We start from the raw sequence: 26493 nt of genomic DNA on the forward strand, positions 1-26493 counted from the left end.
TGACCAGATAAATAGTGCAGACAGCGACAGGATAAATAGTGCAGACAGTGACTAGATAAATAGTGCAGACATTGACGAGATAAATAGTGCAGACAGTGGCTAGATAAGTAGAGCAGACAGTGTCTAGATAAATAGAGCAGACAGTCACCAGATAAATAGTGCAGACAGTGACCAGATAAAGAGTGCAGACAGTGACTAGATAAATAGTGCAGACAGTGGCTAGATAAATAGAGCAGACAGTGGCTAGATAAATAGTGCAGACAGTGACTAGATAAATAGTGCAGACAGTGACTAGATAAATAGTGCAGACAGTGACTAGATAAATAGTGCAGACAGTGACCAGATAAATAGTGCAGACAGTGACTAGATAAATGGTGCAGACAGTGACTAGATAAATAGTGCAGACAGTGTCTAGATAAATAGTGCAGACAGTGACTAGATAAATAGTGCAGCCAGTGACTAGATAAATAGTGCAGACAGTGACTAGATAAATAGTGCAGACAGTGACCAGATAAATAGTGCAGACAGTGACTAGATAAATGGTGCAGACAGTGACCAGATAAAGAGTGCAGACAGTGACTAGATAAATGGTGCAGACAGTGACTAGATAAATAGTGCAGACAGCGACCAGATAAATAGTACAGACAGTGACTAGATAAATGGTGCAGACAGTGACTAGATAAATAGTGCAGACAGTGACCAGATAAATAGAGCAGACAGTGACCAGATAAATAGTGCAGAGAGTGACTAGATAAATAGTGCAGACAGTGACTAGATAAATAGAGCAGACAGTGACCAGATAAATAGTGCAGAGAGTGACTAGATAAATAGTGCAGACAGTGACCAGATACATAGAGCAGACAGTGACCATACAAAAAGTGCAGACAGTGACCGATAAATAGTGCAGACAGTGACTAGATAAATAGAGCAGACAGTGACCAGATTAATAGTGCAGACAGTTACCAGATAAATAGTGCAGACATTGACAAGATAAATAGTGCAGACATTGCCGAGATAAATAAAGCAGACAGTGACCAGATAAATAGAGCAGACAGTGACCAGATAAATAGTGCAGACAGTGACCAGATAATAGAGCAGATAGGGACCAGATAAACAGTGCAGAAAGTGACTAGATTAATAGTGCCGTCAGTGACCAGATAAATAATGCAGACAGTGACTAGACAAATAGTGCAGACAGTGACCAGCTAAATAGTACAGAAAGTGACTAGATAAATAGAGCAGACAGTGACTAGATAAATAGAGCAGACAGTGACCAGATAAATAGTGCTGACAGTGACCAGATAAATAGAGCAGACAGTGACTAGATAAATAGTGCAGACAGTGGCTAGATAAATAGTGCAGACAGTGACTAGATAAATAGTGCAGACAGTGACTAGATAAATAGTGCAGACAGTGACCAGATAAATAGTGCAGACAGTGACTAGATAAATGGTGCAGACAGTGACTAGATAAATAGTGCAGACAGTGACTAGATAAATAGTGCAGACAGTGACTAGATAAATGGTGCAGACAGTGACTAGATAAATAGTGCAGACAGTGACCAGATAAATGGAGAAGACAGTGACCAGATAAAGAGTGCAGACAGTGGCTAGATAAATAGTGCAGACAGCGACCAGATAAATAGTACAGACAGTGACTAGATAAATGGTGCAGACAGTGACTAGATAAATAGTGCAGACAGTGACCAGATAAATAGAGAATACAGTGACTAGATAAATAGTGCAGACAGTGACCAGATAAATAGTGCAGACAGTGACCAGATAAATAGTGCCGAGAGTGACTAGATAAATAGTGCAGACAGTGACTAGATAAATAGAGCAGACAGTGACCAGATAAATAGAGCAGAGAGTGACTAGATAAATAGTGCAGACAGTGACCAGATACATAGTGCAGATAGGGACCAGATAAACAGTGCAGAAAGTGACTAGATTAGTAGTGCCGTCAGTGACCATATAAATAGTGCATACGGTGACTAGATAAATAGTGCAGACAGTGACTAGATAAATAGTGCAGACAGTGACCAGATAAATAATGCAGACAGTGACTAGATAAATAGTGCAGACAGTGACCAGATAAATAGTACAGAAAGTGACTAGATAAATAGAGCAGACAGTGACTAGATAAATAGAGCAGACAGTGACCAGATAAATAGTGCTGACAGTGACCAGATAAATAGAGCAGACAGTGACTAAATAAATAGTGCAGACAGTGGCTAGATAAATAGTGCAGACAGTGACTAGATAAATAGTGCAGACAGTGACTAGATAAATAGTGCAGACAGTGACCAGATAAATAGTGCAGACAGTGACTAGATAAATGGTGCAGACAGTGACTAGATAAATAGTGCAGACAGTGACCAGATAAATAGAGAAGACAGTGACTAGATAAATAGTGCAGACAGTGACCAGATAAATAGTGCAGACAGTGACCAGATAAATAGTGCAGAGAGTGACTAGATAAATAGTGCAGACAGTGACTAGATAAATAGAGCAGACAGTGACCAGATAAATAGTGCAGAGAGTGACTAGATAAATAGTGCAGACAGTGACCAGATACATAGAGCAGACAGTGACCATACAAAAAGTGCAGACAGTGACTAGATAAATAGTGCAGACAGTTACCGATAAATAGTGCAGACAGTGACTAGATAAAAAGAGCAGACAGTGACCAGATTAATAGTGCAGACAGTTACCAGATAAATAGTGCAGACATTGACAAGATAAATAGTGCAGACATTGACGAGATAAATAAAGCAGACAGTGACCAGATAAATAGAGCAGACAGTGACCAGATAAATAGTGCAGACAGTGACCAGATAATAGAGCAGACAGTGACCAGATAAATAGTGCAGATAGGGACCAGATAAACAGTGCAGAAAGTGACTAGATTAATAGTGCCGTCAGTGACCAGATAAATAGTGCAGACGGTGACTAGATAAATAGTGCAGACAGTGACTAGATAAATAGTGCAGACAGTGACCAGATAAATAATGCAGACAGTGACTAGATAAATAGTGCAGACAGTGACCAGATAAATAGTACAGAAAGTGACTAGATAAATAGAGCAGACAGTGACTAGATAAATAGAGCAGACAGTGACCAGATAAATAGTGCTGACAGTGACCAGATAAATAGAGCAGACAGTGACTAGATAAATAGTGCAGACAGTGACCAGATAAATAGTGCAGACAGTGACTAGATAAATAGTGCAGAGATTGACCAGATAAATAGTGCAGACAGTGACCAGATAAATAGTGCAGACAGTGACCAGATAAATAGTACAGAAAGTGACTAGATAAATAGTGCAGACAGTGACTAGATAAATAATGCAGACAGTGACCAGATAAATAGTGCAGACAGTGATGAGATATATAGTGCAGAAAGTGACCAGATAAATAGTGCAGACAGTGACTAGATAAATAGTGCAGATAGTGACTAGATAAATAGTGCAGACAGTGACCAGATAAATAGTGCAGACAGTGACTAGATAAATAGTGCAGACAGTGACTAGATAAATGGTGCAGACAGTGACTAGATAAATAGTGCAGACAGTGACCAGATAAATAGAGAAGACAGTGACCAGATAAAGAGTGCAGACAGTGGCTAGATAAATAGAGCAGACAGTGACTAGATAAATAGTGCAGAGAGTGACTAGATAAATAGAGCAGACAGTGACCAGATAAATAGTGCAGAGAATGACTAGATAAATAGTGCAGACAGTGACCAGATACATAGAGCAGACAGTGACCATACAAAAAGTGCAGACAGTGACTAGATAAATAGTGCAGACAGTTACCGATACATAGTGCAGAAAGTGACTAGATAAATAGTGCAGACAGTTACCAGATAAATAGTGCAGACATTGACAAGATAAATAGTGCAGACATTGACGAGATAAATAGAGCAGACAGTGACCAGATAAATAGTGCAGACAGTGACCAGATAAATAGAGCAGACAGTGAACAGATAAATAGTGCAGACAGTGACCAGATAATAGAGCAGACAGTGACCAGATAAATAGTGCAGACAGTGACTAGATAAATAGTGCAGACAGTGTCCAGATAAAGAGTGCAGACAGTGGCTAGATAAATAGAGCAGACAGTGACTAGATAAATAGAGCAGACAGTGACCAGATTAATAGTGCAGACAGTTACCAGATAAATAGTGCAGACATTGACAAGATAAATAGTGCAGACATTGACGAGATAAATAAAGCAGACAGTGACCAGATAAATAGAGCAGACAGTGACCAGATAAATAGTGCAGACAGTGACCAGATAATAGAGCAGACAGTGACCAGATAAATAGTACAGATAGTGACTAGATTAATAGTGCCGTCAGTGACCAGATAAATAGTGCAGACGGTGACTAGATAAATAGTGCAGACAGTGACTAGATAAATAGTGCAGACAGTGACCAGATAAATAATGCAGACAGTGACTAGATAAATAGTGCAGACAGTGACCAGATAAATAGAGCAGACAGTGACCAGATAAATAGTACATAAAGTGACTAGATAAATAAAGCAGACAGTGACTAGATAAATAGAGCAGACAGTGACCAGATAAATAGTGCTGACAGTGACCAGATAAATAGAGCAGACAGTGACTAGATAAATAGTGCAGACAGTCACCAGAAAAATAGTGCAGACAGTGACTAGATAAATAGTGCAGAGATTGACCAGATAAATAGTGCAGACAGTGACCAGATAAATAGTGCAGACAGTGACTAGATAAATAGTGCAGACAGTGACCAGATAAATAGTACAGAAAGTGACTAGATAAATAGTGCAGACAGTGACTAGATAAATAATGCAGACAGTGACTAGATAAATTGTGCAGACAGTGGCTAGATAAATAGAGCAGACAGTGACCAGATAAATAGTGCAGACAGTGATGAGATAAAAAGTGCAGAAAGTGACCAGATAAATAGTGCAGACAGTGACTAGATAAATAGTGCAGACAGTGACCAGATAAATAGAGCAGACAGTGACTAGATAAATAGTGCAGATAGTGACTAGATAAATAGTGCAGACAGTGACTAGATAAATAATGCAGACAGTGACCAGATAAATAGTGCAGACAGTGATGAGATAAAAAGTGCAGAAAGTGACCAGATAAATAGTGCAGACAGTGACTAGATAAATAGTGCAGACAGTGACCAGATAAATAGAGCAGACAGTGACTAGATAAATAGTGCAGACAGTGACCAGATAAATAGTGCAGAGGGGGACTAGCTAAATAGTTCAGACAGTGACTAGATAAATAGTGAGGAAAGTGACTAGATAAATAGTGCAGACAGTTACTAGATAAATAGAGCAGACAGTGACTAGATAAATAGTGCAGACAGTGACTAGATAAATAGTGCAGACAGTAACTAGATAAATAGAGCAGGCAGTTACTAGATAAATAGTGCAGATAGTGACTAGATAAATAGTGCAGACAGTGACCAGATAAATAGTGCAGACAGTGACCAGATAAATAGTGCAGACAGTGACCAGATAAATAGTGCAGACAGTGACTAGATAAATAGTGCAGACAGTGACTAGATAAATAATGCAGACAGTGACCAGATAAATAGTGCAGACAGTGGATAGATAAATAGAGCCGACAGTGACTAGATAAATAGTGCAGACAGTGACCAGATAAATAGTGCAGACAGTGACTAGATAAATAATGCAGACAGTGACTAGATAAATATTACAGACAGTGACTAGATAAATAGAGCAGACAGTGACCAGATAAATAGTACAGACAGTGACTAGATAAATAGTGCAGACAGTGACTAGATAAATAGTACAGACATTGACCAGATAAATAGTGCAGACAGTGACTAGATAAATAGTGCAGACAGTGACCAGATAAATAGAGCAGACAGTGACTAGATAAATAGTGCAGATAGTGACTAGATAAATAGTGCAGACAGTGACCAGATAAATAGAGCAGACAGTGACCAGATAATTAGTGCAGACAGTGACTAGATAAATACTGCAGACAGTTACTAGATAAATAGAGCAGACAGTGACCAGATAAATAGACCAGAAAGTAACTAGATAAATAGAGCAGACAGTGACTAGATAAATAGAGCAGACAGTGACTAGATAAATAGTGTAGACAGTGACTACATAAATAGTGTAGACAGTGACTAGATAAATAGGGCAGACAGTGACTAGATAAATAGTGCAGACAGTGACCAGATAAATAGAGCAGACAGTGACCAGATAAATAGTGCAGACAGTGACTAGATAAATAGTGCAGACAGTTACTAGATAAATAGTGCAGACAGTGACCAGATAAATAGAGCAGACAGTGACTAGATAAATAGTACAGATAGTGACCAGATAAATAGTGTAGACAGTGACTAGATAAATAGAGCAGACAGTGACTAGATAAATAGTACAGACAGTGACTAGATAAATAGTGCAGATAGTCACTAGATAAATAGTGCAGACAGTGACCATATAAATAGAGCAGACAGTGACCAGATCAATACTGCAGACAGTGACCAGATAAATAGAGCAGACAGTGACTAGATAAATAGTGCAAACAGTGACTAGATAAATAGTGCAGACAGTGACTAGATAAATAGTACAGACAGTGACCAGATAAATAGTGCAGACAGTGACTAGATAAATAGAGCAGACAGTGACTAGATAAATAGAGCAGACAGTGACTAGATAAATAGAGCAGACAGTGACTAGATAAATAGAGCAGACAGTGACTAGATAAATAGTGCAGGAAGTGACAAGATAAATAGAGCAGACAGTGTCTAGATAAATAGAGCAGACAGTGACTAGATAAATAGTGCAGACAGTGACAGGATAAATAGTGCAGACAGTGACTAGATAAATAGTGCAGACATTGACGAGATAAATAGTGCAGACAGTGACTAGATAAATAGTGCAGACAGTGGCTAGATAAGTAGAGCAGACAGTGACTAGATAAATAGAGCAGACAGTCACCAGATAAATAGTGCAGACAGTGACCAGATAAATAGTGCAGACAGTGACTAGATAAATAGTACAAGTGACTAGATAAATAGTGCAGACAGTGGCTAGATAAATAGTGCAGACAGTGACCAGATAAAGAGTGCAGACAGTGACTAGATAAATAGTGCAGACAGTGGCTAGATAAGTAGAGCAGACAGTGACCAGATAAATAGTACAGACAGTGACCAGATAAATAGTACAGAAAGTGACTAGATAAATAGTGCAGACAGTGACTAGATAAATAATGCAGACAGTGACCAGATAAATAGTGCAGACAGTGATGAGATAAATAGTGCAGAAAGTGACCTGATAAATAGTGCAGACAGTGACTAGATAAATAGTTCAGACAGTGACCAGATAAATAGAGCAGACAGTGACTAGATAAATAGTGCAGACAGTGACTAGATAAATAGTGCCGACAGTGACCAGATAAATAGTGCAGACAGTGACCATATAAATAGAGCAGACAGTGACTAGATAAATAGTGCAGACAGTGACTAGATAAATAGTGCCGACAGTGACCAGATAAATAGTGCAGACAGTGACCATATAAATAGAGCAGACAGTGTCTAGATAAATAGTGCAGACAGTGACCAGATAAATAGAGCAGGCAGTGACTAGATAAATAGAGTAGACAGTGACCAGATAAATAGTGCAGAGGGGGACTAGATAAATAGTTCAGACAGTGACTAGATAAATAGTGAGGAAAGTGACTAGATAAATAGTGCAGACAGTTACTAGATAAATAGAGCAGACAGTGACTAGATAAATAGTGCAGACAGTGACTAGATAAATAGTGCAGACAGTGGCTAGATAAATAGTGCAGACAGTGACTAGATAAATAGTGCAGACAGTGACAAGATAAATAGTGCAGACAGTGACCAGATAAAGAGTGCAGACAGTGACTAGATAAATGGTGCAGACAGTGACTAGATAAATAGTGCAGACAGTGACCAGATAAATAGAGAAGACAGTGACCAGATAAAGAGTGCAGACAGTGGCTAGATAAATAGAGCAGACAGTGACTAGATAAATAGAGCAGACAGTGACCAGATTAATAGAGCAGACAGTGACCAGATTAATAGTGCAGACAGTTACCAGATAAATAGTGCAGACAGTGACCAGATAAATAGTGCAGACATTGACGAGATAAATAGTGCAGACATTGACGAGATAAATAAAGCAGACAGTGACCAGATGAACAGAGCAGACAGTGACCAGATAAATAGTGCAGACAGTGACCAGATAATAGAGCAGACAGTCACTAGATAAATAGTGCAAATAGGGACCAGATAAACAGTGCAGAAAGTGACTAGATTAATATTGCAGACAGTGACTAGATAAATAGTGCCGTCAGTGACCAGATAAATAGTGCAGACAGTGACTAGATAAATAGTGCAGACAGTGACTAGATAAATAGTGCAGACAGTGTCTAGATAAATAGAGTAGACAGTGGCTAGATAAATAGTGCAGACAGTGACTAGATAAATAGTGCAGACAGTGACTAGATAAATAGTGCAGACAGTGGCTAGATAAATAGTGCAGACAGTGACTAGATAAATAGAGCAGACAGTGACCAGATAAAGAGTGCAGACAGTGACTAGATAAATAGTGCAGACAGTGACAAGATAAATAGTGCAGACAGTGACCAGATAAAGAGTGCAGACAGTGACTAGATAAATAGTGCAGACAGTGACCAGATAAATAGTGCAGACAGTGACTAGATAAATGGTGCAGACAGTGACTAGATAAATAGTGCAGACAGTGACCAGATAAATAGAGAAGACAGTGACCAGATAAAGAGTGCAGACAGTGGCTAGATAAATAGAGCAGACAGTGACTAGATAAATAGAGCAGACAGTGGCTAGATAAATAGTGCAGACAGTGACCGGATAAATAGAGCAGACAGTGACCAGATTAATAGTGCAGACAGTTACCAGATAAATAGTGCAGACATTGACAAGATAAATAGTGCAGACATTGACGAGATAAATAAAGCAGACAGTGACCAGATAAATAGAGCAGACAGTGACCAGATAAATAGTGCAGACAGTGACCAGATAATAGAGCAGACAGTCACCAGATAAAAAGTGCAAATAGGGACCAGATAAATAGTGCAGAAAGTGACTAGATTAATATTGCAGACAGTGACTAGATAAATAGTGCAGACAGTGACCAGATAAATAGTACAGACAGTGGCTAGATAAATAGAGCAGACAGTGACTAGATAAATAGTGCAGACAGTGACTAGATAAATAGTGCAGACAGTGACCAGATAAATAATGCAGACAGTGACCAGATAAATAGTACAGAAAGTGACTAGATAAATAGAGCAGACAGTGACTAGATAAATAGAGCAGACAGTGACCAGATAAATAGTGCAGACAGTGACCAGATAAATAGTACAGAAAGTGACTAGATAAATAGTGCAGACAGTGACTAGATAAATAATGCAGACAGTGACCAGATAAATAGTGCAGACAGTGACTAGATAAATAGTGCAGACAGTGACTAGATAAATAGTGCAGACAGTGACCAGATAAATAGTGCAGACAGTGATGAGATAAATAGTGCAGAAAGTGACCAGATAAATAGTACAGACAGTGACTAGATAAATAGTGCAGACAGTGACTAGATAAATAGTGCAGACAGTGACCAGATACATAGAGCAGACAGTGACCAGATAAATAGAGCAGACAGTGACCAGATAAATAGAGCAGACAGTGACCAGATAAATAGAGCAGACAGTGACTAGATAAATAGTGCAGACAGTGACTAGATAAATAGTGCCGACAGTTACCAGATAAATAGTGCAGACAGTGACCAGATAAATAGTGCAGACAGTGATGAGATAAATAGTGCAGAAAGTGACCAGATAAATAGTACAGACAGTGACTAGATAAATAGTGCACACAGTGACTAGATAAATAGTGCAGACAGTGACCAGATACATAGAGCAGACAGTGACCAGATAAATAGAGCAGACAGTGACCAGATAAATAGAGCAGACAGTGACCAGATAAATAGAGCAGACAGTGACTAGATAAATAGTGCAGACAGTGACTAGATAAATAGTGCCGACAGTTACCAGATAAATAGTGCAGACAGTGACCATATAAATAGAGCAGACAGTGTCTAGATAAATAGAGCAGACAGTGACCAGATAAATAGTACAGACAGTAACTAGATAAATAGTGCAGACAGTAACTAGATAAATAGAGCAGACAGTGACCAGATAAATAGTGCAGAGGGGGACTAGATAAATAGTTCAGACAGTGACCAGATAAATACCGAGGAAAGTGACTAGATAAATAGTGCAGACAGTTACTAGATAAATAGAACAGACAGTGACTAGATAAATAGTGCAGACAGTGACTAGATAAATAGTGCAGACAGTTACTAGATAAATAGTGCAGACAGTGACTAGATAAATAGTGCAGACAGTGACTAGATAAATAGTGCAGACAGTTACTAGATAAATAGTGCAGACAGTGACTAGATAAATAGTGCAGACAGTGACTAGATAAATAGTGCAGACAGTTACTAGATAAATAGTGCAGACAGTGACCAGATAAATAGTGCAGACAGTGACTAGATAAATAGTGCAGACAGTGAACAGATAAATAGTGCAGACAGTGACCAGATGAATAGTGCAGACAGTGACTAGATAAATAGTACAGACAGTGACTAGATAAATAGAGCAGACAGTGACTAGATAAATAGTGCAGACAGTGACTAGATAAATAGTGCAGACAGTTACTAGATAAATAGTGCAGACAGTGACTAGATAAATAGTGCAGACAGTGACTAGATAAATAGTGCAGACAGTGACTAGATAAATAGAGCAGGCAGTGACTAGATAAATAGTGCAGACAGTGACTAGATAAATAGTGCAGACAGTGAACATATAAATAGTGCAGCCAGTGACCAGATAAATAGTGCAGACAGTGACCACCTGATGTTGTTATGCTGGGAGCATAACATCCCATGATGCGTGTCCAAGTTATACTTAGGTTTAGACAGTTGCAGCCCAAATTCCGGTTCGAAGATTAATAAAAATCCACTATGTAGATCCAGGAGATAGGGGGATAAAAAATGGAATATCCGAGGGCGCAGCCGTACTGAAAATTGCTTTTATTTGTACAACAACAACAACAATGTGTTTCAAGGCCGTACCGGCCTCTTCGTCAGGTTAGGTACAAGTGTTAGGTCTATTCATGATTACTGTGCATTTATAGCTGGCCTAGAGATCGCTACCGGGTTAGGTTATAGGTCAGAAGGTCAATTGTGTGAGCAAGGTACGGCAGTGAGGTATAAACATTATTCATTTAAAAACAAAAACAAAACAGTTTTTCATTCATATTAAAAGTTATACAAAATGAGGATCGTGGGTTAAAAAATGGATAAGCATCTTCTATAAAATAAAAAAAATATATAGTATAAAAATAATAATAATAAAACAATGGTTAGGAAACATTTATGAGAGTATATATATATAAAAAATACAAAAATACATAAATACATTTCAAGTGGAATGTCTCCGCAGTGTATGTTTATTTGTTAGTGATAGTATGAAGTTTTTTATTATTTTGTACTTTCAGTTTAAAACATCGTTCATTCCAAGCTGTCAGTGGTGTGTGTCATCGTCATGGTGATATGACGCTCCTAAGTGTGAGTCATCTGAGCAGGGTGCGGTAATGAAGTATATAAGTTGTTCCCTATCAGAGAACGGACCAGTTTTACGTTAATATTCAAAATTATACGAAAAGATAGAAATAATTCTTAAGAATAAGCATCTTAAACATAATCGTGGAAGAAGTGGTTTAGAAACATGTAAAAATATATACAAAAATCTATTAGAAATGGAGTATCTTTGAAGTGTGTATTTATTTACTGGGGGGGGGGGGTATGGGGTTTATTTATTTCTTTATTTTTTGTTTATGTGTACTTCAAATGTTTGGTACTTATTCTTTAGAGTATCGTTCTTTCAGAGCTGTCAGTGGTGTGTGTCGTTGTCATGGTGATGTGACGCTCCTGGGTATGAGTCATCTATGCAGAGAGTGCTGCTGCCGACTCAGAGAAGGGAGCCGTGCAGTTCGAGGAAGATTAATCGGAACAAGAATACACAGGAGCCACGGGTGAGAGAATTGCCTGTATTATAGCTCACAGATGTTAGTATATTTGTTTGTATATAAGATGATTCCTATATGTGTTGCTCTTAGGATTGTAAAAGGGGTTACATAATGGTCTCTGTTACTTCATTGAGACCTGTTGGTTTTAATGTCTTGAGTTTATACATCCAGAAGATTTCTCTTCTGCAAAGAATATTATAACGGTCTCTTTGGTTTTCCTTAATGTGATCGATCGGGGTGATAGTGAAGCAGTTAAAATCACTATCATGTGCCAGTGTGCCATGTCTGGATATACTGTGGAGTAAAAATTTATTTTTGCAATTGGATCTATGTTTGTTTAATCGACAGTGTAAGGGTTGGATTGTTCTTCCCACGTACTGAACTCCACATTTACAGTTTATGAGATAAATCACGAATTTTGACTGGCAGTTTAAGTTTTCATTGATGTTAAATACTTTTCCTGTTTGTTGAGACCGGAATGTGTGTGTTTTATCAGTAATCGATTGACAGCACAGGCACCTAGTTGTTCCGCATTTAAAACTGCCTATTTCAGATGATTGATTCTGTTGTTGTATTTTCCGTTTAGAATTGGCTTTTATTCCTGAGAGGTTCACTCTACTTGGGGCTAGGATGTTTTTATTAGTTCTCGCTCTTCTGAAAGTAGTTGTAGCTTTTGCTGGTAGAATTTTCTGGAGAAAGGGATCAGTTTGGAGTACATGCCAGTGATTGTTGAGAATGTCTCCTATTCTTTTGTATGATGTATTGTATTGTGTGATGAAATTAAAACCAAAGTTCATAGTTGTTTTACTATGTTCTTGTGTGGTTATTTGGTCACTAGTAGTTGGTTGTGGAAGACAGTCCTCCTGGTTGAGAGAAAAGCAATCAAACGAACTCGAGACAGATTAGACTATCTATCAAACCAGATTAGAACCTGGAGTAAACCAATACCACAACACCACCCTAAACGAGCTGACACCCCAAAAAACATCCAACAACGGCTAATGCCAGTACATTCATCAAAAACAAATGAAGATCACAGAATGGCACACAACAAATCAAATAGACTTTTCTTAAACAGCAAATACATTAAATCAAATAAAACGGCAAAATAGGTAATGAACGCTACTATTTTAGAAACGCAAAAAATAAACACTAATTCCACCCCCATCCAAAAATCGAACACAATAAGTGAACAGGCAGCCATATCCTCACCAATTGATTCCCTAGACCTATCTATATTAACAATACACAACACATCGACTGATTTATCCACTAATACAGTTGTTAATATGGAATCTGATAATAACACGGAATCCGATAATAGTACACTTGTCAATGAACGAGCATTTGTTCTGGATCTACCTTTATCCCCAAGTATCATGACCACGATTGATAATACAAAAGTTGGTTCCAATATGTCTGTTCCATTTCTAACCCCTGCAATATGTACCGCAATTCCAGAGGAAATAGCCTCTTCCTCTGGTGTAGAAAATATTGCTCCATTAGGAAATGCTTCTTCTTTTTTAGAAATTACCCCAGTCTCCAATCCTTTACAATTGACCATAAACGATTTTTTCCGCCCAAAAAAACGAAAAAACTTTATAGAGGAACCCGGGGAGGCAAAAAGAAAAAGGGAACAACACTAACTTCCCCTATACCATATATGTCCATCTTTAACCTCTCTGACCATATTTTAAATAAAATAGAAATATCTCTTCTTAACAAAGGCCTCTCTTTCTGTCCAACCACTGGAACAAATGGTTTTAATTTATTTATCGACTTACACCGTTTTACTAGAAAGCTCACTCTCCAAAGACACTTCCAACTGACAACTTATAAAGCTGATAACACAAAAAATAACGTCGATACAGCTACTGAGGTGGATTCACAAAATGAAACACCTGTAATTTTTAAACATACTAATCTAAAACCCCTATCGAAATTTTATCCCATAGCCAACCAGGGCAATTTCATTAACACCTTTCACCATTTAGTTTGCCGAGATTTGGAAAATCTCGAACAACACAAATTTCCATATAAAAATAACCTTACCTCGCATGAAAAACGAGCCCTAAAAAACCTCAAAGAGAACAATTCGATTGTAATAAGATCTGCTGACAAAGGTGGAGGAACAGTGATCCAGAACACACTAGACTATTATTCTGAAGCATTAAAAATCCTATCTGACACTAATTATTATAACAACCTTGACTATAACCCCATTGAAGACATCACTAAACGTCTAAAATTAATGATAGACCAAGCGTTCATAGATAAAATCCTAAACAAAAATGAAAATAACTACCTCACACCTAGAAACATCAATCTACCATTCTACTATCACCTACCTAAAATTCACAAAGACCCCAAAAATCCCCCGGGCAGACCAATTATTTCTGCAATGCAATCACCCACCTGTCACTTGTCCCACTACCTAGACCTGTCCTTTCAAAAATATGTAGTAACTTTACCAAGTTATCTAAAAGACTCCACTCAGCAAATTAGTGAACTCCGCCTGATACCCTCTAAAAACAATTTACTCATCACCCTAGATGTAAGTGCTTTGTACAGCAACATTGAACAATCTCTAGGTCTTAAAAACCTTAGAAACACCCTGGAAAGGGACATCGAACTTCAACCACCTCAAATCCATTTCTTTTGTAGAAGTATGGAATTCATCCTTAAAAACAACGTATTCTCCTTTGACGAAACTATATATCACCAGGTGAAGGGCACGGTAATGGGTACTAGGGTAGCACCAAGCTATGCCAATATTTTTATGGGCGCTTTCGAGGATCATTTCATTTGGAAACACCCCTGGGCAATGGATCACATTTTATTATACAAAAGATACATAGACGACCTCTTTGTCATATGGAATGGTGATCAAACAAGTGCCAAAAACTTCTGTCACTTCCTTAACGATAATAATTGGGGTATCACATTCACATCAAACATACAAGAAAAAGAAATAGATTTTCTGGATTTATCAATAATTGCATCAGAGAACAATTTTATCACACGTACCCACTTTAAGAAAGTGGATACTAATAGTTACCTGAATTTTAACAGTGGACACCACCCTAAATGGCTAAAGAACATTCCTTATAGCCAATACAAGAGAATAAGAAAAAACTGTACACTTAAAACAGATTTTACAAAACAGAGTCAAATATTATACAAACGCTTCAAGGAGAAAGGCTATCCAAAGACACTTTTAACTGATGCCTATAAAAAAAACGAAATACTCAACCAGGAGGACTGTCTTCCACAACCAACTACTAGTGACCAAATAACCACACAAGAACATAGCAAAACAACTATGAACTTTGGTTTTAATTTCATCACACAATACAATACATCATACAAAAGAATAGGAGACATTCTCAACAATCACTGGCATGTACTCCAAACTGATCCCTTTCTCCAGAAAATTCTACCAGCAAAAGCTACAATTACTTTCAGAAGAGCGAGAACTATTAAAAACATCCTAGCCCCAAGTAGAGTGAACCTCTCAGGAATAAAAGACAATTCTAAACGGAAAATACAACAACAGAATCAATCATCTGAAATAGGCAGTTTTAAATGCGGAACAACTAGGTGCCTGTGCTGTCAATCGATTACTGATAAAACACACACATTCCGGTCTCAACAAACAGGAAAAGTATTTAACATCAATGAAAACTTAAACTGTCAGTGAAAATTCGTGATTTATCTCATAAACTGTAAATGTGGAGTTCAGTACGTGGGAAGAACAATCCAACCCTTACACTGTCGATTAAACAAACATAGATCCAACTGCAAAAAGAAATTTTTACTCCACAGTATATCCAGACATGGCACACTGGCACATGATAGTGATTTTAACTGCTTCACTATCACCCCGATCGATCACATTAAGGAAAACCAAAGAGACCGTTATAATATTCTTCGCAGAAGAGAAATCTTCTGGATGTATAAACTCAAGACATTAAAACCAACAGGTCTCAATGAAGTAACAGAGACCATTATGTAACCCCTTTTACAATCCTAAGAGCAACATATATAGGAATCATCTTATATACAGACAAATATACTAACATCTGTGAGCTATAATACAGGCAATTCTCTCACCCGTGGCTCCTGTGTATTCTTGTTCCGATTAGTCGTCCTCGAACTGCACGGCTCCCTTCTCTGAGTCGGCAGCAGCACTCTCTGCATAGATGACTCATACCCAGGAGCGTCACATCACCATGACAACGACACACACCACTGACAGCTCTGAAAGAACGATACTCTAAAGAATAAGTACCAAACATTTGAAGTACATATAAACAAAAAATAAAGAAATAAATAAACCCCATACCCCCCCAGTAAATAAATACACACTTCAAAGATACTCCATTTCTAATAGATTTTTGTATATATTTTTACATGTTTCTAAACCACTTCTTCCATGATTATGTTTAAGATGCTTATTCTTAAGAATTATTTCTATCTTTTCGTATAATTTTGAATATTAACGTAAAACTGGTCCGTTCTCTGATAGGGAACAACTTATATACTTCATTACCGCACCCTGCTCAGATGACTCACACTTAGGAGCGTCATATCACCATGACGATGACACACACCACTGACAGCTTGGAATGAACGATGTTTTAAACTGAAAGTACAAAATAATAAAAAACTTCATACTATCACTAACAAATAAACATACACTGCGGAGACATTCCACTTGAAATGTATTTATGTATATTTGTATTTTTTATATATATACTCTCATAAATGTTTCCTAACCATTGTTTTATTATTATTATTTTTATACTATATATTTTTTTATTTTATAGAAGATGCTTATCCATTTTTTAACCCACGATCCTCATTTTGTATAACTTTTAATATGAATGAAAAACTGTTTTGTTTTTAAATGGATAATGTTTATACCTCACTGCCGTACCTTGCTCACACAATTGACCTTCTGACCTATAACCTAACCCGGTAGCGATCTCTAGTGTAGTGGATTGGATTTTACAAATCCAATCCACACACCGTGGAAAAAAATCTGCAGCATATATGATTGGTGCGGGTCCGACACCCAGATCCCATACCGATCAGCTGCTCCATCTGCCTGCGGGCACCGGAAGTCCTTGCCTGAAGTAGTTGGCTCCGTTTACAGAATAGCGGTCGTGTCAGTCAGAGCTCTGTTCCGACGGAAAGCTCAAATGGAACGTCGGAACAGAACCCTAACACAGATGTGAAAGAAGCCTAAGTGAATACTTTGCTTATGTTTTCTCTGTTTACTTACTTCTTTGTATCTATTGATGTTGTTTGTATTTGTATCTTTTGCACTTAAGTAAATTATATCTATTCACTTACTGATCATGGGTGAACATATTTATTTGTGCAATCTTTGAATTTCTTATAAAACAATTGGAAGCAGTGGTGGGATTGCACTTTAATAAATACATTTATATTAGTAACAAAAGGTAGAGATTAGCGGTTCACTCGTCTGGCTGCCGCTGGTACTCTTGACGCATCCTCTGCTGTGTCGAACGTAGGCTGCAACTGTCCTGCTGGAGCCGCCGCCACCTTTTTTTACAGTGGGTGAAAAAGGCTTCATCCTGGATTGCTGGGCACTTTTACCCTGCCTGCACCATCTTAGTGGTTTTGCTAAAAATCCTCTCTCTGGTCAGTATCCCCCCTTCTCTATGATAGTAAAGACTGAGGATTACTTTTACATCTGTAGACAAGATTTCTACACTGCTGACATATGCAACTGATGGAGTACCCATGTTATACTCTGACTGGTGACCCATTTTCTGTTTCTGTCAAACTTTTGCACATTCTTGCTATCCAGCCTGGGACCTGGTTTGGATCTGTCAGAGGCGTCATGCGAGACATTCCGCTCGTCGGCAAGATATGTATGTTACTGGCATATAGAACTGGGGGAGCACCCACGCAATGCTGGGACTGGTGAGACAATTTCTGTTTCTGTGAATCTTTTGCACATTCTTGCAATGCAGCCCCGGGACCTGGTTTGGATCAGTTAGAGACTTCAAGCGAGACATTCTGATTGTGGGCAAGATATTTATGTTACTGCCATATAGAAGGGAGGGAGCACCCATGCAATGCTGGGACTGGTGAGACATTTTCCTTTTCTGTTAAATTCTGCAATATTTCCTGGGTCAGAGCTCCTGGAGACATCAAGCAAGACATTACGTTTGTGGGGAAGATATCCAGGCTACTGACATGTTAACCTTGTTGACCTGCATGCTGATCTGATCCCCTCTCTATGTCACAAGTGGGGAGGCTCCTTCCTGTTAGGGAGGGTCCTGCCCATCACCCACACACCACACAGCGATTCTCCGATGGAGCTGGGAGGCTTTTCTCCGTCATCCATAACCCAGCTCCTAGACCACACCAGGACCACTACAGCAGCCTACCCGAAGTCTTTCACATCAGCTCTCTCAACGGCTCTGCCCATGCTGAACAATAACAGGTATGAACACTGACCCTATTATACATTTTGCGGCGTCCCAAGAGTCAGGTCCTCGCAATGTCCTGGCGTTGTTATGGCGCAGCCAACCAACATTTTGCCAAAAGCAAATAAACCTCACAGTTCAAACACAGCACAAGTTGTCATTTTTAGAGAACATGATATGACTTTCTTTTTGGTAAATGCCACCTGGGGAAGTAAAACAAGTCAAAATACTTATTTAAATATATAATTTATTATATTTAATAAACTCTTCTGGCAGATCACAAACTAACCTCTAACTTCCTGGGGATTCTCCCCACACTCTTATAGGGAGTACTCCTAAAACTGGACCCAATCACCCGGCCAGCTTCAGAAAGTAAACTGGTCTTCATGTTGAGATTGCCCCTCTAAATCTGTTTTATTACTTGGTGGAACAATATTACAATCCTTCAGCAGTAAACACGTTGTTATTAATAATTAGTACGACTTCTCCATTTGCTTCTTGATGTTATATTTCTCATCTCCACAGGATGTAACGTATAACTACATGTTTTATATCTTCCTATAAGTGAAAGAAATGACTCCGGGATTCTCAGAAGACGATAATTATTTATAGATTTATTTTTATATTCCTCTATTGACTGGAACACTGGAGACTAATAAGACAATAGCTGAAAGATCTCCCGGGAGTTGCTATACCCGGCACCTGGTCTTCACTATGTACATAAATATCCACAGGTAATGCTTCACATTCATGTGTCTGACGGCCATAGAAGATGACGCTGCCGCTGTCTAACATTGTCATCATTCACCCCAGAGAACCGAGAGCAACGAGAAGAAACATTCATCTGAAAAGAAGGATCAAGAACAAAGAAATACCTGACGTGAGTAACGGAAATGTAATAATTAATAAGAACAAAATCTTCAAAATTCTTTCTTTCTTTCTTTCTTTCTTTCTTTCTTTCTTTCTTTCTTTCTTTCTTTCTTTCTTTCTTTCTTTCTTTCTTTCTCTCTTTCTTTCTTTCTTTCTTTCTTTCTTTCTTTCTCTCTTTCTCTATTTCTCTCTTTCCTACATGGCAGGTTTAGGTTACCTTACATTGTTTGTATCTATTTAACTACAGTATATTAATATATTATATACTTTTGAAATTTTCATCAGCTCAAAAATAGAATAATCAGCAGTGGCAATGTAGTGTTATTTCTATACTTTGTTTTATATGATGGCTACAGTTCTTTTACTCTACTTGAAGGGATTGTCTAATAAAATGCAACCGCTTTCAGTTTGGAGCCGCTGATCGATGCAGATCTGAATTTCAGCACTCCTGGCAAATAGGCAATTTTTCCTCGGCCAGACAGGCATTTCAGAGTCCACCAGAACGACTCTAACAGGGGTTGTCTTCATGAGTCAACCTCTTTAACACTAGAAGTGAAGACAACAAAATAATAATAATAATAATAGTAGTAGTAGTAATAATAAAGGGGGGGGCTGTAAAGCAGGCACAGTGTGTTAAGGATCTGCCAGGCACAGCTTCTGTATCCACGCCCATAGGTAATCAGTCTGCACCTGCTTCTATGTCTGTGAGACTGACTCCATCTTCCACCACTCAGGATGGCAGGCTTAGGAGTGGGAGAGCCTATCACAGCCTGGCCAGACGGAGCTAGCTCCCGCCCTCTGTCTATTTATACCTGCCTTTCCTGTTCCTCCGTGCTTGTGATTCTTCTCGTTTTGTTTCCTGGCCCTGCTGCAGCTTCTTGAACCATTTGACCCTGCTTCATATTGACCCTGGCTTACTGACTACTCTCCTGCTCTGCGTTTGGTACCTCGTACACTCCTGGTTTGACTCGGCTTGTTCACTACTCTCCTGCTCTGCGTTTGGTACCTCGTACACTCCTGGTTTGACTCGGCTCGTTCACCACTCTTGTTGCTCACGGTGTTGCCGTTGGCAACTGCCCCTTTTCCCTTGCTTCTGTGTACCCTTGTCTGTTTGTCTGTCGGGCACTTATTGAGCGTAGAGACCGTCGCCCAGTTGTACCCCGCCGCCTAGGGCGGGTCGTTGCATGTAGGCAGGGACTGAGTGGTGGGTAGATTAGGGCTCACTTGTCTGTTTCCTTACCCACAGTCATTACACAGTGCTCCTTTTTCAGCATCTTCTAAATTTCCTCATCCTCCGAAAAGTCACACTATCAACTATACTGAAAAATGTCACTTGTTTCTATTGTAGATATTGAATTTATGTTTCATGTAAGCATAGTAGGTGCATAATTTGGGTCTCTTTAGTGCATATTAGCCCCTTAATGATGTCGCTGATTTTAGAATTAAAGATCAGTAAAATTATTTTCATCAATGTAATCGTGTGAGGTCTTGTTTTTTTGCAAAGGTAGATTTTAAATGTATTAAACATTCAAGTTACTTTCTGAGGGAAAATGCATTAAATTGCAAAAAACAATATTTCCGCCAATTATCATGCACGTGTTGTGCAATTTATTCTATAAATGATTATGAATATGAGTAAACCAAATATATATTTATATGACCGAAAAGAGAACAAATGCCAAAACACAAGAACATTTAGAAAAATGAGCAAAATATTTTATTCAAAATGACATATACATACAAAAATGATAAAAAGAATCCATGAACCAACAGGTTAAAAAGACCAAACCGCCATACAATATATAAGGAAGGTAACGTCTGAAGTTGACGTATAATAATGACAACCAAAAGATATGATCTAATGATCAGGGCCCCAGACGAAGGCAGTTGCGCCGAAACGCGCGTTGGGGCAGACACATCGCCGTGCTTCCATCTGGTTGATCAATGGGTATGTGCTTGATGTTCGCACATTTTCTTGCATTTTTTCATTAATGTTTCATTTTTCATACTTATGCATGTATGTACCCTGATCATTAGATCATATCTTTTGGTTGTCATTATTATACGTCAACTTCAGACGTTACCTTCCTTATATATTGTATGGCGGTTTGGTCTTTTTAACCTGTTGGTTCATGGATTCTTTTTATCATTTTTGTATGTATATGTCATTTTGAATAAAATATTTTGCTCATTTTTCTAAATGTTCTTGTGTTTTGGCATTTGTTCTCTTTTCGGTCATATATTATGTTTTGGATGCCTTATGGGTATACACCCCTGGATCTGGTTCATATTTAACATGCTTGCTGACAGCCGCATTCTTACTTTATTTTGAACCATTCTAGATCCATGCTGTGCTTTTTGGTCATATCAAATATATATTTATATTCTTTTTAATTAGTTTGTTCTTTTATTGTTCACTTTTTGTGTTTTTAATTTTTATACATTCTATTATATACAGTATATTTTACTGGAGTTGACAAGCGGGGGGAATGAACAAAGGAACAGGCAAAATCAACTAACAGAAAAGAAGAAAACATGAACATAGGAGCTCTGGTGAGTTATAGTGGTATCGTTTTTACCACAGTTTTGCCATGATTTTTGCCACAATTTAAATTTTTTTTTTTTTTGCAAAAATGTCAGGAAAATATTATTTCTACTTCTTTAAATACTTTTTCAGTGTACAGATGTAGCAATCCTTATCTTGACTCTGATAACTTGCTGCAGCGTGATATCACACAACAAATACCATTGACAAGTCATTGAAATAGTCAAGATAAAGGATCTAGCCACTGTGTATTTAATGTGTTAAAAGTCAAAATAAAGACGGCTACATCTGTAGGTTTTATCAATGACAAGCCATAAACTCATGACTACTCAGTATATACAGTACATAATATTGTACCTTCATATCATGAGCAATTTACTCCTAATATGGATATTCTGTTGCTTATAAAGCGCCCATGTTTTCCACAGTGCTGTACAGGTAGTGATAGTGATATGGAATAATGTAATGATATAAAGTTACTGTAAAGAGTTAAAGGTAATGATATAGAGCTATACTATATAATGAAATATGTGTTATATATTTCTTTTTTCATTTTAAAAGAGGACCCGTCATTGTCTCCCTGATTCCAGTGCTGTGTTTTTTTTCTGGAACCCCCGGTTCCAGAGAAATGCCCCAGTGTATCGTTACCTCCCTTTGTGATCATTTGCTGTATTAGCGAACAGGGCGTAAACTACCCTCAAGCTGTCTCATGCTGATTGGTCAGCATCAGAGGTAGGGTAACTAGCTCCACCTCATTGGCTAACTACAGCAAATTAGCATATAGGGAGCCAACAAAACTGTGGGCAATAGCTCTAGAACAGGGGGTCCAGGAAAAATAACAAAATGGCGCTGGAATCAGGGAGATAGCGCTATTCAGGTCAGTAATCCATATTGAGTTATATGATCTAGTGACAGGTCCTCTTTAACACAGATATAATTAATTTCTTGGTCTAGATGCCGGGAAACAAGACGAAGGTCACAATGTTTTTCCTCAGAGGATTTCAAGTCAGTCAAGATCCAAGACTATTACTGTTCTGTCTGTTTCTTGTGGTTTATTGCCTGATAATATGTGGGAATCTCCTGATCATCACCCTGGTGTCCATCAGCAAGAACCTCCACACTCCAATGTACTTCTTCATCTCACAACTGTCCATCAATGACATCTTGTTACCGACAGACATTGTCCCCAACATGCTCCACCTTCTACTGAATAATGGGGGGATCATCTCTTTTAATGACTGCATGACTCAGTTTTATTTCTTCTGTGCCTCAGAAGCATCTGAATGTCTTCTCCTCACAGTGATGTCCTATGACAGATATGTGGCCATCTGTAACCCCCTCCGTTACACCTCTATCATGACAAGTGATTATTGTGTGAGATTGGCCGCCATCTCCTGGTTGTTTGGATTTTTCATTATTTTGATTCAGATTATAAAAACAGCAAATCTAAACTTTTGTGGACCAAATATAATTGACCATTTATTCTGTGACTTTGTCCCCTTACTAGAACTTGCCTGTTCTGATACTTTCATAGTTAATTTAGAGGTTTATTTACTCAGCATTCCCTTTGTAATAATTCCAACCACAATCATTGTCATTTCTTATACTAATATCATTTTAGCAATCTTAAGGATCCCATCCAGTACCGGTAGACAGAAAGCTTTCTCCACCTGTAGCTCCCACCTGACTGTGGTCTCCATCTTCTACTGGACTATATTCAGTGTTTATGTTGTCCCAACAAAAGGTCTAACAGTCACCATGAGTAAGATCCTATCCCTGCTCTACACTGTGTTTACTCCTTTCATAAACCCCATTATATACAGTCTGAGAAATGAAGACATCAGAAAAGCCATACAAGGAGCTATTCATAAGCGTTTGATCTGGTAAATAATTTATAATTTCTACATCACTGAGTTTCTACCTGAAGACAGGGTTGGACTGTCCCATCAGCGTATCAGAGGATCCTCCGGTTTACCCAGGCTTTGAAACAATAATAAGACCCCAGGGGTCCAGCCAAAAGCAACTTTGTTTGTAAATGACTTTGTCACTTGCCACTAAGGTCTATTTCTTATGGCTTTATTTACTAATGTATTTCGAATTGCTTAGATAACACCAATATTTTCTCACTCACGATACACTTTAGTCCTTGTCTCAGACGCATACTACGGCTGGTTTCATCACAAGCCAATTCACCTTACAGTATGTTTCTGGGGTGTAGGAGGAAACCAGAGGACACCGTGGAAGCAGTCGCAATAGCGGTCAGAACATACAAACTCCATTCAAATGTTGTCCATGGTTGGATTCAATCCCAAGCTGCAGGGTAACAGTGCTAACCACTGAGCTGATGTGCTGCCCTTGGTACAAATGACACCTCATTAATGATACAGTTTGTCTCGTGTGCAATGAACAACAAAGATTATTAAAAGTGGACGTGTATATGTTCCGTATTGATGGAAGGTGAGCCCAAGGAATCTTAGGTTTTGTTCACATCTGCGTCAGGGCTCCGTTCAGGCGTTCCGTCTGAGCTTTCCACCCGAACGGAGCCCTCACTGAAACTAATGGAAACCATAGGTTTCCGTTTCCATCACCATTGATTTCAATGGTGACGGATCCGGTGAAAATGGTTTCAGATTGTCTTTGTTAGTCGACTACGATATTGATTTTGTGAATACAACGGAACCCCTACACAACGTAGACAAACGGAAATCATTTGCACCGGATCCATCACCATTGAAATCAATGGTGATGGAAACGGGACCCTGATGCAGATGTGAATGAAGACTTATTCTGACACTGCCTGCTGATGCTAAAGGTAACAGCTTAATTGGTAACATCTGCACCTATACTTAGAAATGATAAGAAAGTGTACGACCTTGTGAGTAGAACAGAGCTAGTACTTATTTACCAATAAAATAATTTACCAAATAAAATAATTGTTTAGTCTTTGCACAGCAATTAATTTATTCAAAATAAATGTCTGACATGCTTTTATTGTATGGATTGAAGACCTCTCTGTATTCTTTCTCGATGTCAAATCCAGAAAGAAATTCTCTACCTACAGCTCCAGGGCACCGCAAAGAGGGTGGCATCTGCACCCGTATACACAAATTCATTCCTGCGTCCATAGAAGAGTAGGATCTTCCTGATCAATCTGGCCACATTATCTGAAAAAGTAAAATTATGGGGCCGGTATATAGACGACGTCTTGATGAAATGGCAGGGCAAGAGGTAGGAGTTGGTTATCTTTAAGAAGTCTTTAAATATAAACAACTAAAATATTAAACTTACTCATTACTCAGGGGGCTGCTCGTGTCATAAAATTGGTTTTAAGTGACCTAGTTGGGGATTTCACCGCTGTGGAAATTGTGTTGCATGTTCTATATTAAAACCCCTTAGCGACATCCGATGTACTATTACTGAAATGTCGCTAAGGGGAAGTATGGCGCGAGCTCACGGGCCGAGCTCACTCCATACTCAGCGGGTGACGGCTGTGTTATACAGCCGACACCTCACTGCAACGGGCGAAATCAAAGATCACTTTTAAAAACAGTTAAATAAAGGGTTTTTTTTTTTGTTCCACAAAGAAGTATTAAAAGTAAAGAAACAAGCAAAAAATTTTCCCATTTTTTCCCTAAAGCAATGTTAAAAAAAAATGAAAGTTAATATCGCCTCATCTGTAAATGTCTGAACTAACACAATGCAGCATTGTTTAACCCACCTGGTGAAAGCCGTAATATATATATATATATATATATATATATATATATATATATATATATATATATATATATATATATATATACATATATTAAAAACATGCAAATTGCTGTTTTTTGGTCAACTTAGCTCTACAAAAAATTTAATAAAAAGTGATAAAAAAGTCACATGAACCCCAAACGGTATAGGTGAAAACTACAGATTTTACCGCAAAATTGAAGCCCTCAAACCGCTAAATTGTTGGAAAAATAAAAAAGTTATGGCTCTCAGAATATGGTAACACAAAGCATTTGTTTTTTAGCAAATAATTTTATTTTCTTAAAAGTGGTAAAACATAAAACAAAACGTATAGATTTGGTATCGCTGTAATTGTATCAACCTGTAGAATAAGGTGCATATGTAGTTTTTACCGCCTGATGGACGCCGTAAAAGCAAAAAATGGCGTAATCGTTTTTTTTTTGCTCATTTTACCCCACAATAACAAGAATTCTGAGCGCGCTACAGTGTGTTTTAGAGTCTGTTTAACTTTTGGGACCAAACGTTTTGTATGGTTGGACACTGTCCGTTATTGACTTTCGCCAGGTGGTGCAAAGTGAAAAATTAAATCTTCAGGGAAGAAACCGGAATAGTTTCTTACTCCGGAAGTTTACCACTAAATGTCTGACCTTAACATTTGTACAGTTTCGTAACGGTTGCAGGCGCGGTTTACGGCGAGCAAAACGCTCTAAACGCGGTTACCATCTCCTGAGTATGTATG

General features: G+C 38.3%; 2 protein-coding genes across 2 annotated transcripts in view; one reads left to right on the forward strand and one right to left on the reverse strand.

Moving 5' to 3' along the window:
• The window catches only part of LOC142750752 (olfactory receptor 11L1-like), a 45743-nt gene extending 32039 nt beyond the window's left edge, over positions 1-13704 (reverse strand). Inside the window, exon 1 of the mRNA XM_075859730.1 lies at positions 13591-13704. Within this exon, the coding sequence (XP_075715845.1) occupies positions 13591-13704 (114 nt within the window). The remainder of the gene's footprint in view (positions 1-13590) is intronic.
• Positions 13705-22973: 9269 nt separating this feature from the next.
• LOC142750753 (olfactory receptor 11L1-like) lies at positions 22974-23906 on the forward strand. Its single transcript, XM_075859731.1, has one exon. It carries the CDS (start codon positions 22974-22976, stop codon positions 23904-23906), a length of 933 nt encoding a protein of 310 aa, XP_075715846.1.
• Positions 23907-26493: the final 2587 nt, after the last annotated feature.

Source organism: Rhinoderma darwinii, chromosome 3, assembly GCF_050947455.1.
Source record: "Rhinoderma darwinii isolate aRhiDar2 chromosome 3, aRhiDar2.hap1, whole genome shotgun sequence".
Classification (NCBI taxonomy): domain Eukaryota; kingdom Metazoa; phylum Chordata; class Amphibia; order Anura; family Rhinodermatidae; genus Rhinoderma; species Rhinoderma darwinii.